The following is an 18,128-nucleotide window of genomic DNA, read 5'->3' as shown; positions in this document are numbered from 1 at the left end:
AGCCAGGGATCAGTGTGCCCCAGAGCCCAAGGTCCTCTCCAGAACACATTCTGTAAACCAAGATAGAACCATCCAGGGGAAGGTTCCTTGGGGAGGGGGGCTCACTTGAGCCTCTCATTGAGGAATCTTTGATAGATCTGCTAATTAGTAAAACCTATAATGTTATCCCAGATCTTTTGGGGGTGCATTGTGGTGTGCATTGAGGTGCATTCGACCTGGACGTGTACACCTAAGGATCCTTAAAATAAATACCAAGGCAAAATCCCTTTTTCCCTTCTAACCGTGTTTGACTCTTGATTTTAAGACCAAGAAAAGGCATCAAGAACACATGTGAATCACTAAAATATCCCACCACGTGCAACCTGCACTGCTTTCTCTTTTGGGTCAGTATTTCCTTCCCAACTTCCACTCTCTTGTGCTAAATGGCTCCATTCTTTTATGAAATCTCCCTGTTAATCTTCTGCTACCAGCTGGATCCTGTGGAGGGAGAGGAACCAAGAGCTACATGATGCTTCTGAGCCAAATCCTTCAACATCACATTACAGCTGAGTGACTCGAGGGCACAGGCAGCTGGTGGTGCTCAGAGGGTGACAATGGTTTGTGCTGCAGAAGCAAGTGGAGTTTAAAATTCTGGGGTTTTTTGCACTTTTGAATTGGCCTTAAAAAATTACAGCTCATACCAGCATCAAATTGATGAAAGCATCAGGAAAGAGAGATGGATTCCACTTTACATGTTTTACTTTAAAGATGCTGCATCAACTTCCATCTTTATCTTGCTGTAACAGAAGTGTGAGTACACAAATATTTCATCTCTACAACTACAGGGAAAAAAGGAATCCTGCAAGAAGTCCTTGACAGCTGATGTGTCTTACACAGGGTGATCTGGTTGCAGACAGAAAAACTTGGAAGATGCTGTTCACAAACCTGTTGCCATAATCAATTTTGGCAGTCACTTTCTTTTTCAGCTCCTTGAGCTCATCTTGGGGCAGGGTCCCAGAGAGGATTTGGGATCTCCACTCAATCAGGTCGTAAATCATGTGCCGGACGCTGCGGAACATCTCCCTGTTGTCCTGCTGTTTTGGGGGGAAAAATGGGGAGAAATCAGGTTTGAAGGCTTGTGAATACACAGGATAAACTGCAATTGTAAATATGAATTCAAAGGGTAAGTCTACAAGAGCTCTGAAGCAGGAGCCTCACTTCCTACAGCACAGAACACCGAATATCCAGAGTCCTGCACTCAGCTTTAAGGAGCTAAATAGGGATAAATGTTTGTTTTCATGTTACCCTAAAACCTGGGTCATGCTGCTTTCAGGCATTCAAGGGGAAAAAGTCCTTTTATTGATTCCCAGGGTAGCTTTATTCAGTGACCCTCTGCACTGAGCAGAGCAGGACTGAAAATGGTGCATTTGAACAGCAAGAGGCTCAAGTTCTGCAATAGCCCATCTGCAACAGATGGGAGAATCCTTCCCCTCCCTGGTTAAACCTCCACAATAGCACTTCAAAATCCCTTACTGTGCACATCAATGCCATACAAGCCCACAGGTAACTTTTAAAGGACAGTGAAACACCAGGAAAAGACCTAAACTTGATAGGAAGTTAAATACCTGAATTGCTTATAAAGCCTGGAACTGTGGATATTAAATACTGCCAGCAGCACACACAAACTTTCCTTGGCAACATTCAGCTAAGCTAGGAATAATTAAATAATTACAATAAAATTCTCCACTGAAAAAGAAAAACCAAGGAAAAAAATGCAGAAGATGCAGGAAAAGAACATAATGACTCCAAGACTCTGGGAAAAGGATATCTAACTGTGAAACTTAAAGACTTCAGTCTGTTCAGATTATCCAAAAGCTGGCTTGATTATAGTGGGAGAATCTTCACAGAGAGAAAATACCCATTATTAAAAGCTCTTCAATGTAGCAGAGAAAGACACAACAGGCACATATGGCTGGAAGCTAAATACAGACAAATCCAAATGGGGAAGAGGTTCCTGATTTTCGAGGCTGCAGGCAATCAAACCAGAGAGATGGGAAACATTCCACATCCCCTGCTCTCTGCAAACAAAATCTGAACATCCATTCAAGATTCAAACACAAATTACAAACTGATTTAAGTCATAAATGTGGCCCTTTCATGGGTTTTGATATGCAAGGCATGGACAGCATGGAATATCCCTCAAAGCTGCAGACTGCCCAGTCTGAAACCAGCTGCCTCCAGTGAACCAAACCTCCCTTGATTGCCTGCTCTTGGATTCCAAATTATCAGCAAAGCACTGAAGTATTGTTTATCATGGAATCATAGAGTGGGATGGTTTGGAAAGGACCTTAAAGCCCCTCCAGTGCCACCCCCTGCCATGGGCAGGGACACCTTCCCCTATCCCAGGCTGCTCCAAGCCCCAGCCCCACTTCCCACCCTGGAAGTGTCCAAGGCCAGGCTGGCACTGAATGGGCTTTAAAAATCCCTTCCATCCCAAACCATTCTGGGATTCTACAGCAGTAGAACCAAGGGCAAAGCTGTTCTCAGTGCCCTCCTGAGATTCTGCTCCTCCTGCTTTTATTTCTGCCTGTCTACTTCTTCCCTGCTCCTCGGCACACAACTCCCTGCTATTCCAACACCTTAAAGCTCCCTCTTCAATACATAATCTGTTTCTTTTCATAGAAGATATTATCCTTCACCTTCTCTATTGCCACACTACATCATTTCCATTACACTCTTACTCCTAATCTTTATTTTCATGGGTGTGATTAAAAGCCACATTAGTCAGCACAAACATCTTCATTACCACTCGGTGTCTTCATTACACAGCTTGCACTTTTATGATACAAGATTTCAAACATATTTATGGGAAACAGAGACTGCATTAAACTCTGCTTTAAATAAAGGAATTTCATGGTCCCATTATCTTGTTACAGTGACCTTGCACAATGAGAGCATCAGAAGTGTGAGCCAGGTACCTTAAATCCCACAGCAGGCCTTGCTTTACAGCTGAACTGTGCTTTTAAATGTAGGTTTGAACTCTTGATCTCACTTATGTGCACTTTCATCTCTGTTTTTCTATGCTCCCTTCTGAGAGACTATCAATAATTATCTGTACAAATTTCTAAGAATACATTCTTATGTGTTTGGAGCCTTAGCATATCAAAATAAACAGGGATGCAAGTTAAGGTGTCAATAATTTGGGAGTAATCAACTTCAAGTAAAGGAATACTGAGAAGTTAAAGGCCTACACTGATAAATTCACAAAGCTTTCAGTTTACACCCACAAATTCAACAATAAATACTCAATTATTCCATAACACAGACCGACAGTCTAAATAAATAGCCTGAAAAGTATTTTTTTAAATTTCTTTAATAAAATTACATGTTAAATTACTCCCCATCTGTATACACCCGAAAAATCAAGTATGTTTTCTATAACAGAACCCACATGAAAAAGGGGTCATAATTGCTCAACAGATTATTGCTAGATCAAGGTAACACTCTAAAAATCCGATTCTGCACAAGATGTGTGCCACATCCACGCATTTTGTGAGCAGTTCCAGGAATGGTGACTCCACCACAGCACAGAGCAGCCTGGGCCAAGGCTTGATGGTCTCTTCTGTGAAAATTTTTATGCTGATATCTAATCAAGATCACCTAACCTAGAATCATGTTTTCTATAACAGAACCCACATGAAAAAGGGGTCATAACTGCTCAACAGATTATTGCTTGATCAAGGTAACACTCAAAAAAAAACCTGATTCTGCACAAGAAAAGAAATGGATTTGAAAAAACAGGCAGGAGAATCATGGCTGAGATTTGTGCTTTAACAGAGATGATGCTACACAGATTTTCAGCACTGGAAGTAGCCTTTAGAAACACCACCACAAGGGGAATTTCATTAATGATTCCTTCATAAATAGCAGCTCCTTCCTGCATCTCCCTGCACCTTTCCCAGCACCACTTTTCCCATCAAGCTCTCCCAGTGTCAACGTTTTCCTGAGCTGCACATACCACATAGAGCTGCCTCCAGATGACAGACCATTCCCTCAGCGTGGTGGTGACCTCCTGGATCAGGGGCAGCTCGTTGGGGATCACTGTCTCATGTTGGCTGAAGAGGAAGAAGGAAAAAATGAGGCTCAATTAAGCAGCAGAATGAAGAATCACAGAATTAAGGTTTGAAAGGAGCTTTAAGGTCATTGAGTGCAATCAGCACCACCATGGTCACCACTAAGCCATGTCCCCACGTGCCACATCCACACATTTTGTGAGCAGTTCCAGGAATGGTGACTCCACCACAGCACAGAGCAGCCTGGGCCAAGGCTGGATGGCCTCTTCTGTGAAAATTTTTGTGCTGATATCTCATCAAAATCACCTAACCTAGAATCATTCCTAGGGAAGAACTGTTCATTTCCAAAGGGAACTGAATAAAACTGGGTTGGAATTAGCATCACTTACTATAAATTTATAAGCAAAAATAAGATCTTATCAGATATTGAAGCACTGGACACCAGTACAGCCATACCACATAAAGGGTATTTTGATGGGCTGAGATTATGGAATCACAGAATGGTCTGGGTTAGAAGGGATCATCTTAAAGATGATCTTGATCCACTCCTGCCATGGCAGGGACACCTCCCACTGTCCCAGGCTGCTCCCAGCCCCAATGTCCAGCCTGGCCTTGGGCACTGCCAGGGATCCAGGGGCAGCCCCAGCTGCTCTGGGCACCCTGTGCCAGGGCCTGCCCACCCTCCCAGGGAACAGCTCCTTCCCAATATCCCATCTAAACCTTCCCCCTCTCATCTTATCACTCCACACCCTTGAGAATTCCTCCCAGCCTCTCCTCATTTCTACATTCACAAGGATATCAAAACACACCTCACTATAACATCACCAAGATATTTATTTTACAAGAAACAACCAAGAATAAAACCAGATGTACCCAACCTACAATAGCACAACACTCCCCTGTAATTCTTTTTTTCAAAATATTGGTCTTGCAATGAAAATTAAGATTCAGTTCATTACCACGAAGTTCCTGTATGATTTGTTTTAAAATGAGGTGCCATGAAGGTAAGAAACACCAGCTAGATCTTTTAATATTGCAGAAGGAGGGTACTTAAAGGCAGTTTTGCAATCAGCAAGAAAGATGTCATTATGCAGCAACCTCATGATTAGTAGTTTGATCATTTACATATTTAACAGAGTATAAAAATAAATCAGGCACAAAGGAATAAAATATTTTAATCCTGTTTCACTCCATTTCATACCTGGGTAATGATTTATTAATTTCACTCCACCTCCTTTGTCCCCTGGGATATGGTTGTGGGTTTTTTCCTGGTTTTTAACTCAACTTTTATTTTCATGTTAGAGACTTTTACCTGCATGTCCAGCAAAGCTGATTTGATACATAAGGATCTGAACAACTGCTGAACAACAAACACAGCTCAAACCACTCAGTGTTGCACACACCACCGAAGAGAACAGGAAAAATCACAGAATAATTTCTCACAAAGGCAAAAAACTACCTGGAAACAGTGTAAGTGACCTGATAATGCACTGAAATGATGTGGATAAAACAGGAAAAGGGAGTTTTGTTCTTTTCAAATCCAACTTACCCTTTGCCTTCAACGATTGCTTCCTTAAGGTGGATGTATGAGGCAGGGAATATGCCCTTGGAGAGGGAGGGAGAGGAAAAAATGTGTTAAATAATCAGTTGAACACAACATATTGTGTTTATTACCTAAAATATGCCAAGACACTGCTGGGTGTGCAGAGCCATTCACACCCTTGAGCACCAGAAGAGTTGTGTTTGAGACTTTTCTAATAGATATTGAATTTTTGCACTGCCTGTCCTTTTCAAGAAGATGTAATTGCAACCTTACAGCTCCTCTGAAAAAATATTCTAAATTAATCAACATCCCAGAAATAAAACGGTATTTTTAAAATAAACTAACCCAAGCTGATAAAACAACTTCCTCCATCTCACTCTTCAAGGTAGGAGTTCAGTTTTCTGATCTTCTGGGAATGTAGTAATAGAAAGTTTTGGAAAGCCACTGGGGGAAATGGTGCATGGGAGTTGTCTTTTCACCCCAGTTTAAAAAAATATTTAAAAATCACTAAATTTAGTGGCAGTCAGACAAATGCAGCAACACGTGGAATTAATTTAAGAAACATGTCTAATTGCTTCTCAGACTGTAAAAAGCACGTCCATGAAATATGGTATGGAAGAAATGTAACGTATTCACAGAAAAAAAAAAGAAAATACAAAAATAGAATAAAAACCCAGGCCTGGTAAGGAAATGGGTGGGATGAACCACACAACTCTGTACTTTCAGACATGCAGACTCAACTGAAAACACACCTCTGGATACAAACATGGCATTTGTAGAGTTTTGGTGAAAAAAGAAGCAAACCCTGAAGTTTAGTTTTATTTAATTACTACTGTGAAGTAAAAGGCTCAAAAAATAAAACACGATGCTACAGCCAGTGTTTGTGTGGTTTCCTCTCCTTTTATTTCAGCAAAGCTGCTGTAAATGCAGCCCTTGGTGCACACTGGAATTACACTGCAGGAGAAGCCTCCTCCTCTCCAAAGGGAAGGACTGAAAAATCCCATGCTGGGGGCTCCACATCCCTCTCCAAGCTGCAGCTGCATTTCACCAGGAATTCATTATTAAACAGACACTGGAGCAGTGTCAGCCTCTAAATAGACCAAGGAGAACATCAAGGTCTGAACTTTTTACTGAGGCACAGGCTTGGGACAGCAGTTACTGCCCAAAAGGAGATGATGCACATGAAGACACATCCAGTGACTGATTTACCTTTAAACTGCAAAAATGGGATCACAGGAACACAAAACAGCCTGGCTTGGAAGGGACCTTAAAAGGGACCTTAAAAGGGACCTTAAAGCCCATCCAGTGCCACCCCTGCCATGGGCAGGGACACCTCCCACTGTCCCAGGCTGCTCCCAGCCCCAGTGTCCAGCCTGGCCTTGGGCACTGCCAGGGATCCAGGGGCAGCCCCAGCTGCTCTGGGCACCCTGTGCCAGGGCCTCAGCACCCTCACAGCCAAGAATTTCTTCTGAATTTCCCATCTACATCTCCCCTCCTTCAGCTTAAAGCCATTCCCCTTGTCCTGTCACTCCATCCCTTCTCCAAACTCTCTCTCCATGTTTCCTGTGGTTCCTTCAGGCACTGGGAAGCCACAATGAGGTCATCCCAAAGCTTCCCTTCTCCAGATGGAACAATCCAAATTCTCAGCTTTTCCTCCCAGCAGAGCTGCTCCATCCCTCAGATCATCCTGGTGCCTCCTCTGGACTCTCTCCAGCAGCTCCATGTCCTTCCTCCGGACCCCAGAGCTGGATATGCCACTCATCCTTTAGGCCTTGCTAAAATAAGTTTTTATTAACTTGAAAAATTCCTACTGGCCAGAGGCTGAGGACACAGAGCAATAGTGACCAGTGCACACCTGGGCTCCAGCTCCATCAGCACCAGAGACCTCCACAAACCCACACACCCAGTGCCAAAAGTCCACCTTATTCCAAGAGAAAAAACGAGCATCTCTCACCTTCTTGGATTTCTTCCGTAGTGTATAGCCCCTGTACCAACCTAGGAGAGAAAAAAGGGAAAAAACATTAAAAAGTTCATTTATGGCACCTCCCAGCTGCTCCTTCCCAGCTCAACAGCACTGTAAGGTGTTTCTGACCGTGCTTCAGCCCTGCACATCCCACCTGAATTCCAGCTTTCCACAGGCTTAATATCCTGGATAAAACAAGTCACCCTGGAAGCTATAAAATCAGAGAGATGATGGAGAGAAGCACATGACAGAGATGGTGCCTGGCACGATGTGTGTAATTGCTGTGCATTTCATTTTAATTACTAACTCACCAACACAAAACCAACTTAAGAGCATTACCTTGACAAAAACTGATTGTTTGACTAGCTCCATTTCAAAACCCATTTCAATTCCACAAACCCAAGTTTTCAGCTGTTAGCCACCTCACCGGAAAACAGGAATACTCTGGAATTTAGGAGTCACACATCAAAATACAAAAGCATTTGGAGAACTGAGCCTGGATGCAGCACCCACCCCTCCAGCCCTGCAAAGAGGGGTTTGTACAGCAAAGCATCCCTGTCTGGGGGAGGATGGGGAGAGCACAAAGCAGATGTGGAACAAAAACTGCAGTCCCAGTCCTGAGAACAGGGAGGAAGTTCCATGAAATCAACACATGCTGATAAATTCATTATGCACACTCTGGGACCAGAAACCCAAATCACAGGCTCAAGCACATGGGATTTTTCAGTCTGCTCTCCTGCAGCACGAGCCAAAGTGATTCATCACCTTCTCACTGCAGCACTTGGGGCTGCTTAGTGCCACCTCCTCCTTAGACCTGGTGTCTGTACCCACCACACAGAGCCTGCCATGGCCTCACATCCCACATTCCCACTGCTTCCCAAGGAACATCCAGCTGCTGCTGAAATGAGCACTCCCAGTTTTGCTCAGGTGCAAAGGAGGCAAAGCATTTCTGCCTGTGTTAAACTCCACTGGCTGAAATCCATGCACAGATTCCAATCCTAATAAAAAACTAAACTTCCACCGTTTTAGATTAATAAACCTACATTTTGAAGTCCTGGAGTTTAAACTGTGGAACCCCAGAACTTTGATCAGATGCACTGTACAAACTGAAGAACAAACAATCATTCTCTCTTCTCCCAGCCCACCTCCTGTGCTGCCTCAGGACATCCCACAGCACTTGTGGAATAAAAGCCCTGCAGCAAAGAGAGCTCCCCATGGAGGAACCTCTGCTTCCTGAAGTTTTGCAGCCAGAGCTCCCAGGATCAGGGAGAAGAGAGCAGCCAAAATCCACCTTGGAGAGCTGGCAGCACTCCTGCTCCTTGCAGAGGTCCTGATGTGGCCAGGCTGGTCCAACCAGGCTCTTCCCTGCAGGGAGCTGGTGCTGGGTATCCAGCCTGGAGCTCTGCAGGGAGCCCAGTTTGCAAATGCAGCTCTCACTGGTTCAACTGGAGGCACTGGGTCTGGCCATGAATGTGCTCAGATGGGGGCAGTGTCACTTAAACATGTGAAGTCATCTCTAATCAACTCCCCAAAAACATGGGAGAGCTGGGGGTGCTCACCTGGAGAGGAGAAGGCTCCAGGGAGAACTTAGAGCCCCTTCCAGTGCCCAAAGGGGCTCCAGAAGAGCTGGAGAGGGACTTGAGACAAGGGCTGGAGGGACAGGACACAGGGAATGGCTTCCCAGTGCCAGAGGGCAGGGCTGGATGGGAGATTGGGAAGGAATTGCTCCCTGGGAAGGTGGGCAGGCCCTGGCACAGGGTGCCCAGAGCAGCTGGGGCTGCCCCTGGATCCCTGGCAGTGTCCAAGGCCAGGCTGGACATTGGGGCTTGGAGCAGCCTGGGACAGTGGGAGGTGTCCCTGCCATGGCAGGGGTAGCACTGGGTGAACTTTAAGGTCCTTTCCAGCCCAAAGCATTGGGGGATTCCAGGAATTCCTTCCCTGGGAAGGAGGTGACTCTGGCACAGGTTGTGGACCCCTCATCCCTGGAGCTGTTCAAGAGCAGACCTTGTCCTTAACAAACACTATGGAACAGCTGGAAATGTGCATCCAAGGAAATGCTCAACTAAGAGGAGACCAAGGAAATATTTTTGTCTCTGTTGAAGCTGCAGAAGACACTCAAGAATTTGCTGTGGTTACCCTCGAACAATGCATCCATTTTTGACACAGTTACATTGAAAAACAAACAAACAAAAAAAAAAACTGCACCAAAAACTGAACTTTCCCGTAATACCAAGAATAACTTCTGTGAAAAATCCCTATCTGGAAAGCCAAATTCCCTTCTCACAGCAGCATTAGAAATTAACTGAAGCTCCAGCACATAACCTTGGTTTTGAGGTTGATTTTCTGTTACATTTCCCAGCTATTCCCCTTAATGAGCCACGGGTATTGATCACATGGTTCCATTTGCCCATTCCATCAAATTCCATCAAGAAATGGAATTAAGACAACAAAGATCTGGAAAATACTAATCCAGAATGTGGTAAATCCTTGGGTTTTAGGGTATCTGCTACAAAATGCAATCCTCCTCTCCTGCAGAGAAGGATATTTAGGAATTCCTACAGCTTTCCTGCTTGGCTTTTCCTCTAAGGCTCAGATTAGAAGGACAGAGAAAGTTTTCTAACTGAAAAATAAACTAAAATACTTCCTGAAAGAAAAATACTAGTTTTATTTTAGTCTTAAAAAGTGGCTTCATCTTTACTTTGGTTTCTGGAAGAACATAAATTTAATAATTATCATGAAATGTGCACATTCATTTCCAGTCTCCTCACTCCTATAAAAATAGGGAATGTTTTTACCAAGACTGAAGCCTCACAGGATCTGCACATTGAATTCATTCTATGCAATTTTTCTGCATTTCAGAGAAAAAAAAATTCCATAATTAGAATGCAACACATCAAAATTTTTAGTAATAAAAACAAACTCCAAAATAAGTTCAAGTCATGGGCAAAAAAAAGGAAATATTATTTTAAACACAGGGTCAAGGTTCATTTCAGCCATCAATTCCAGGACATGGTGGCAAGAGATATCCTACATCTGCCCTAAAAACAGATCTTCCAGACCAGGGATGTGAGACTGAGCCCTCCCAACTCCTCACCTCTCTCTTCTGCAGAGACCCCAACTGAGCAAGGATTTCCCATGAGCTTTTCTTGGCAATGCAGATTCAGAGGAAAAAAAACCCAAAAAACAAAAACCAACTTATTTCTACCACTTCAAAGACACAGATCAGTCTTCAAAACTGCTCTCAACCTAGGAATTATCACAGAAAACTAATTTAAAATAGTATCAGATTTACAGCAGGATGGGAGGAGCAGAATGTCTACTCCATCCATGAATAAAGCCAACTGTTTTTCCCACGGGGAAAAGGGGTAGACCTTGGAGAGGCAAAACCCCAGATCCTCAGCAAAAAGGCTTTACTGCCTCTTCCAACAACTCTTCTGTCCCAGGATTATTTAATTAGAGGGTTTTCCTTTGGATGGGCCCATTCCCACCTCAGCCTGGCACAGGCAGGTGAGTCCCAGGCACACACCTGGAAATTTATGGCACAAAACCTTCCGGGGGCACAATCCACACAAATTCTATCCGGGGAACCAGAGATCAAACAACTCCAATAATCCCCTAATCACAGCAGCTCTGTAAACAAAGAGAGATAAGAGTTACAGCATCTAAATCCCCATCTCAGCAGGTAGGGAATGAGCAATCAGTGCTTGGGAGAACGGGAATTTGCATTTCTTTTCACATGAACTCATCCCATGTGCTCCAAGCCCTGAGAGGGTGAAGGTCTTCCCATTATTCCAGTCCATGGGAAAGGTGGCTCATCCCCACTGCCCCCCTTAGCTGGCAGCAGTCAGCATTTGAGAGGGTTTCACATTCCCTGCTCAGAGCTTCTCCCACATTCATGAAATAAATCTATTTATATATAAAAGTACAAAGCTGTGCAATATTTGAATCGTTCCATTTGCATCTGAACTCATCGCATTATTAGGGTTTTATTAAAGCATGCAACGTCAGAGAGTGGAAAGATTGCTTTGCTCAAACTTGGCATTGCAGCAGCAAACTGAGCTCCAACAAAAGGCCAGCCCAGGAAGAATGAGAAAATTCAAAAATACCCCTTCACAGTGATGATCAGATCTTGCTGAAATAGCATTGTTTCAGTAAATAATAAAAAAAAATCCAGTTAAGCCAATAACTAAAATAAATTTATCACACAGATCTACTGAAATATCAATGACTAGAGAAGCAAATTAAATCAATGTATTAAATCAATATATTTATACATAAACCATGTTTCCACAAGACAAAAAAGTGTTACACTATTTTAAACACACAAAGTTTAGTTCTATGTTCCCCACACCCTTCCAAACTGCAGCATGCCATAAAATTTCAACTCCAGGATGTAATGAAAGAGTTTTATTTTGCTTGGATTAAGAGCTGAAAACGTTGAGACAACTTCCATATCCTGTTGATTATCAAACTCAGCCATTCAGATTCCCTTGTACACAGATCAGGGAGGAAGGATTTTGGTCCAGGTGATGTTTCCAGAGTTTCATCTCAGAAGAGGCATCTGGGAAAGCCTGAAATCAGTGCAGGGCACTAACACAGGCACCCATCTTAGAAGAGACACAATTTAGGAGCCAGGTGACCTTCAAATTCAGATTAAACTTCTTTTAGCAGCAGGTTCTTTTGCATTACCCAAGGGTACCCAAAAACCATCTCTCATTTCTCTTAACGTGGGGGAGATGCTACAACAGATCCATACAAATCCAGCTGTGGGAACATTCTTATTCCCCAGAAAACCCCATACTTACTCCCCAGCTCATCAACCACACATGCCTTCATTTGTTTCAGCTTCCAATTCATCACTTGGCAGCACCAGAAGGTCACAAACAGAAAAGGAACACAACTCCCCTCTAAAAAAATCCTCTTTTTCAGTTCAGGTTTTGCCCCCTTACCCTCATATGTTTCCAGGATGTGCACGGTGTCCCCGATCTGTAAGGAAAGTTCATCTGGTCCCCTGGCATCGTAGTTGTAGAGAGCTGGACAGAGGAAACACTGCTGTTAGTACAGGCAAGACAACAATTCCAGGTGTTTCTCCACATAATTGCTTTTATTACTCATTGTTGCCATTCTGAATCTTTCTGCAAAAAAAATTGTTTGAAAATTCCATAAAAATTCAGCCAAGTTCTGAAATCCATAATATTTCCCCTTGTAACAAAAAAAACCCCCAAGTTCACTCTCTAAAGTTGTCCCCCACTCTGTTTATAATCATCTTCTTCATGGCAATACACTCAATTTTTGTTGGATTTGCCAGCCTTCCAGCACTTCACATCAATTTTAGGCAATTTTAGGAACTGCTCTGCCTTGCCCCATCAGCTCAACACACAGAGAACTTCCAAAGTGCCTTTAGAAAACTCAAATTGCCATGCTAATATTAAAGGATGATTTCTCAGTCACTTCATTCATTTACTGCATGCATAGGATGCTGAAAAATATGATTTCAGAATTTCTGAGTGCCAGAGGCAACTGCATCAACCCACTGTATATTAAATTACAACCAAAACCAACAGTAACTCAAAGACTACTCCTCCCTACCCTTCCCAAAGGAAAACCTGGACACTCTTGAGCACTGAGATTGGCAATGCTCACAAATTCATCTGACAAATGATGCTACAACTAGGCTTGGTTGGGAAAAAAATACCCATGATGTGAAAAACTAAACAGTTACAACTCCTAAAGCCAAATTTTTGGTTTACATACAGCAAACTCTCTGTCGGAGAAAAAAATCTTCCAATACCAAGGAAGGTCCTCCTGACCAAAGGCAACAACTCCAATATTCACAAGACTAAAACTAAGGAATTCAGGCAAGGTGATCCCACAGAAGTTTCTTCCTCAGTTTACAACTGAGCAGCTCCTCCCTCCAATGGGGATCAATAATACCTGAAAATCAGAATTTCTCACTACTTGTTGCAACTCTTCAGGAAGCAAAAGCGTTTTTAGAACATAATAATTACCTCCTAACTTCCTCCCACCCCTCAGATTACCACTGCTTTTCTTTCTGCCTCACTTTCCAGGGCAGGACTCGGGGATATTTTATCGGAACAGAAAGACCTGGATAAGTTACGTGTGACTCTCCCAGGAAATTTTCAGACCAAGAGTTCATAGAGCACCCACAACACGTTCCACACTCATTACAGGTAACAAAGCACTTCCAAAAAACCCCTCCAACTCAAACCCTATGGCACAGCTATAAATGAAGCAATGAGAGATGGGATGCAGGGAACACCTCCCTTACCTGCCCAGCTCTCTCCTACCCCAGCAGTCCTAAGCAGCAGGCAAGAGCCTGCATTACACAGGAGATCAACACCACAAATTACATCTCTAAGAACTGGTAACTGGAGAAAAAATACTGCTTTGACCCCAAAGCTGATAATCGGTTTAGCCCTGAGTTCACAGGCTGGGAACATCCCAGTGGGCACGAGGGAAGGTCTAATCCCAGCACGAGGATGGGGCACAGAGCCCAGTGCTGCCTCCAGCTCCAGCCTCTAGGAATTACTGCTTGTTCACCCCAGAACTCCTGGAATTCCAGCTGACACAATTATCACCAGTAAATAAATCCATAACAGGCTGGGTCCCTTCTGCAGAACTCCTCTGGCTTGACAGACTCTAGAGTTCAGAGGTAAATATCTGAGTGCAGAAACAGAACAAAAACATCAAAAAGCAGTTTGGAAAACACAGGATAAGGTAAAACATTATTAATGGAATAAAAGGACACTACAAGGTAAAAAGAATAAAGGCCAGGTGCACTGCAGAGACCAATAAATATCACCAGTATTTAAATGAAGGTTTTAGAAAGTAACAATGTTTTTATTGACATCAAAACAAGCCAAGCTAATTCCTACTTTAATATTTTCCTTAATTTTGTCATTATTAAAGAGAGATAAGCCCTCTCTCCCAGGTATCTGGCACAGGATATCTGAAAGCCATAAATGCTATTCAGGAGAAGGGGGCTCTGAGAAACACATCAGCAAAAATGAGCATTTTAAACTGCTCTGAGCAGAGGGATGGTCACAGTGGTGACCACACTTCTGCTTGGAAACGCCCCCCAGAAATATTCTCATTTCAGCTTTTGTGCATAGCAGGGAAAACAAAGTTACACGGTCCTAACTCCTCCAAACTCGTGTGGCTGGAGCTCAACACAAAAAAATCCATCCTTTGGGTGTTTACTCAGATCCCTTCAAAGCTCACAGCTCAACCAAGAGGCCCCTGGATATTCACACATCCAAAAATGAATCCAAGGACAGTCTCCCACTTCCAGGACCCCAACAAGCAACTTCAGTGACTCACACCAGACATCCCAGCCAGGAAAAATTTGCATTCTAACAGATTAAAAACCAGCCCTGGACTCAATTCACACTTCAGCTGAGCATTTCTCCAACATTTAAGTGGAAAAACACTCAGGATCAAAGGCAGCTATGAATAAAAGGCACCAAAATTTGTGCCCAGGAGTGCTAAACTGGTGTCTGTCACAACAAGGAAGGTCATGCACCAGGAGCTGCAGTGTAATGACCAATTCTTGTGGCAGAAGATGACAAACAACCATCAAATGGTAATTACTGCCCAGACAGCTCCCACTGACCTCAACTGACTGAGGAACTAGGGAGAGGTGATTTATCTTTAAAAATATATATATACATATATATGTATATACACATATATCTATATATATACACACACACATATATATATATGTGTGTGTGTGTGTGTGTGAAAAATATGTCTATGAGACAAAATAAACCACGTTTCTGGCTTCCAACAGCATTGATAGATCATGAAGCAAACAACCAAAATAACTATAAAGTGCATCCCACCCCTGTGATCACAAAGCAAGGCTTGAACTACACCACAAACTCCCCTGTAAGGTAGAAGAACTCCTCCTCACAGGAATCTTTTTTATGTACAGCGACATCAAAAGCTGCTGTGACAGAAAATGTTTGATTGGAGCAAATGACAAGGCTTTAATTAAAGGAAAAGACAAAATTTGGAGGAGTAAAGCATGAAACTGGTATGTTTGCATTTTGTCTCATCAACTGTATCCTGAGCTATCATTTAAAATATTTTAAAACCTGAGGTATAACTTCTAGTTTTTAAGGTGTTTTTTTAACTGATGTTTTGCTTAATTTAAAAAAAAATCCAACATCCACACAAGAATCCCGAAGTGCCAAAAGCAAAGGATTAAGTGTGGGCACAGAAAGAGCCATTTTTCTCAACTCTAAGAGTTGATAACAAAAGGAACAATGAACAGGGCATTACAGTAATTGCACCAAAGCTCCATTTGCTGTTAAAGAACACAAAACAAACACCTCTGTGAGCTGCACTCGTTAATCTGCACACGCTGGAAAAATGAGGAGGCCAACACTAAAAGAATTAGATTTGACAGAGGTGGGAAAAAAAAGAAAAAGCAAACAAAGGTAACATCAACTGATATTGAAAAAGCTTTTTTCTGACTGTATGAAAGGTGAGATATCTTAAGATGCCATAAAGATGTTGCAGAGTAATATTCCCTGGTATTACTTTGTGTGAAAGGTTGTATTAATCATCCTAAACTCCTAAAAGAAACCAAAATACATTTAACAAATGATCAACTTTATTTTACACTGTCTTTTAAAAAAAAACAAATCCCTAAATCATAACTGTGCTTTTTCAATAAAAGCAGACTGAAACCACAGAGGTGAAAAAAAGCAAAGTCTTCCATAAAGTCTCTGGTATTAAAAGACACCTGAAGGTTTTCCTCTGATTTTCCCTAAAATCTAAGTGGCTGATTTCAATATTCAGGCAGATTCCTTAGTCCTCTGCTACTCACCCAGAGGAGTTTCTGATTCCTACACCTGAGGCTAATGGAGAAGTGAAAGAAAAAAAGCAGTGTTGGAGTCAGGCGTTGCACCTGAGAATTGTTAAAGACAATTAGTTCATGTATGCCTTAACCAAGGGTAGAGGATCTCACCTTCACCTTGGGTTTTGTCACCCCTGGTCTTACCAAGCTGCATTCAGAGTTTTCTCAATGTTTTGGCTATTCTGTTATCCAAACATTCCCAAAAATTCCTTTCCTGAAGAGACGAGAAACCTGGAGAAATTCTTAGACCTGAACAGTTACGACCCAGTTAAAGGAGAAATCCAGCTCATGGTTCCTCCTGTCCAGTGATGCTCTAATCTTATTGATTAAATCCATGAATGTGACTTTTATCACAGGATTAGCCTAAATCCCATGAGTTCAAGTAGATAGAAAGGATTTATCATTACTTTCCCTTACAAAGGTGAGACAGCTCCTTTCACTCCTCCTCTACGTGAGCAGCAAATCCCTGAAATGCACATGGGTTCATCTGGAACTTCCTCTTCTCCATGACTACACAGGGCATCTGTTGAGGGTGAGAGAATCCTAAACCAGACTCTGGAAGCCCTCAGCCCGAAATCCCTACAATGCCAGCCTTCCTCTCCTCTTCCAAAGTGAGCACACAAAGTGAGGGGCCACCAAGCTTTTCTAAAGGCAGCAGACACCTCAGGTTTCACAACAGATGGCAAGGGCAGCAATATGTTCTGCATTGCATTTGGTGTCTCATCACCCACTGCCCAACGGGAATCCATAAACTGAGGAAACTTCATAAATCCAGAACAATCCCAAACTTGAGGCCTGGTGCCTTCCAGAGGTGTGACCACCCTGCTGCTGAGTCCTGCAGGCAGAGCTTGAGTAGGACAGAGCAAGATGCTCACTTGTCCTTCCTGCACTAATTAAAAAACATGGGGAAATAAAACCTGGAGCAAAGGAGGCTCAGGGGGGACCTTGTGGCTCTGCACAAGTCCCTGACAGGAGGGGGCAGCCGGGGGGGTCGGGCTCTGCTCCCAGGGAACAGGGACAGGAGGAGAGGGAATGGGGCACCAGGGGAGGTTCAGGTTGGACGTCAGCAGGAATTTCTCCGTGGAAAGGGTGATTTGACATTGGCAGGGGCTGCCCAGGGAGGGTTGGAGTCCCCATCCCTGCAGGTGTCCAAGGAAGGGCTGGAGGTGGCACTCAGAGCTCTGGGCTGGGGGACAAGGTGGGCATCGGGCACAGCTTGGACTCAACAGTCTGGGAAGTCTTTTCCAACTCAAATGATCCTGTGAAATGAAGAGTTCTGGACCAAGCCAAGATTTCCAAGAAATAAGTTCAGCTTCTTGCTTTCCTTCCTCCCCCCTTTCAAGGCAGACACTTTATTTTTAAGGAGCTAATGAAGTAAGATGCTTACTCACTGTTTTAACAGCCCTCCCCACCACTTCTGGCTGATCTGTATGCAGAGTACTTCACCACAAAGTACTGAGGGTATAAAGCTGAAAGCAGTGCTAAAAAATATATATATACATCATTATTGACTCTAACAGCATTATTAATGTGCCATAATGCACAGCTAACAAGAAGCACAATCAAGAACATCCAAATTGATTTTTAATATTAAGAAGTCCATTAAGTGAAACACCCTGGATGCAAGGAATAATCACATCACCCCGAGCTCTTAATGCTGGCTCTTGCAGAAAAAGCAAGATG

At 43.1% G+C, this 18,128-nt stretch overlaps 1 protein-coding gene across 6 annotated transcripts in view; it reads right to left on the bottom strand.

The window, feature by feature from the left end:
• DOCK1 (dedicator of cytokinesis 1) overlaps window positions 1-18,128 on the bottom strand; it is a 265,954-nt gene that overhangs the window by 232,593 nt on the left and 15,233 nt on the right. For all 6 annotated transcript variants that reach the window (XM_069020260.1, XM_069020261.1, XM_069020263.1 and 3 more), the window contains exons 2-6: window positions 12,508-12,591; window positions 7,550-7,590; window positions 5,602-5,657; window positions 3,998-4,094; window positions 925-1,073 (exon numbers count right to left, since the gene is read on the bottom strand). In XM_069020260.1, coding sequence (XP_068876361.1) covers window positions 925-1,073; window positions 3,998-4,094; window positions 5,602-5,657; window positions 7,550-7,590; window positions 12,508-12,591 — 427 coding nt within the window. The remainder of the gene's footprint in view (window positions 1-924; window positions 1,074-3,997; window positions 4,095-5,601; window positions 5,658-7,549; window positions 7,591-12,507; window positions 12,592-18,128) is intronic.

The sequence above is a fragment of the Aphelocoma coerulescens genome, chromosome 6 (genome assembly GCF_041296385.1).
Source record: "Aphelocoma coerulescens isolate FSJ_1873_10779 chromosome 6, UR_Acoe_1.0, whole genome shotgun sequence".
Taxonomy (NCBI): domain Eukaryota; kingdom Metazoa; phylum Chordata; class Aves; order Passeriformes; family Corvidae; genus Aphelocoma; species Aphelocoma coerulescens.
Note: the sequence above shows the minus strand (reverse complement) of the source record. Positions and strands in the feature narration are given on the sequence as shown.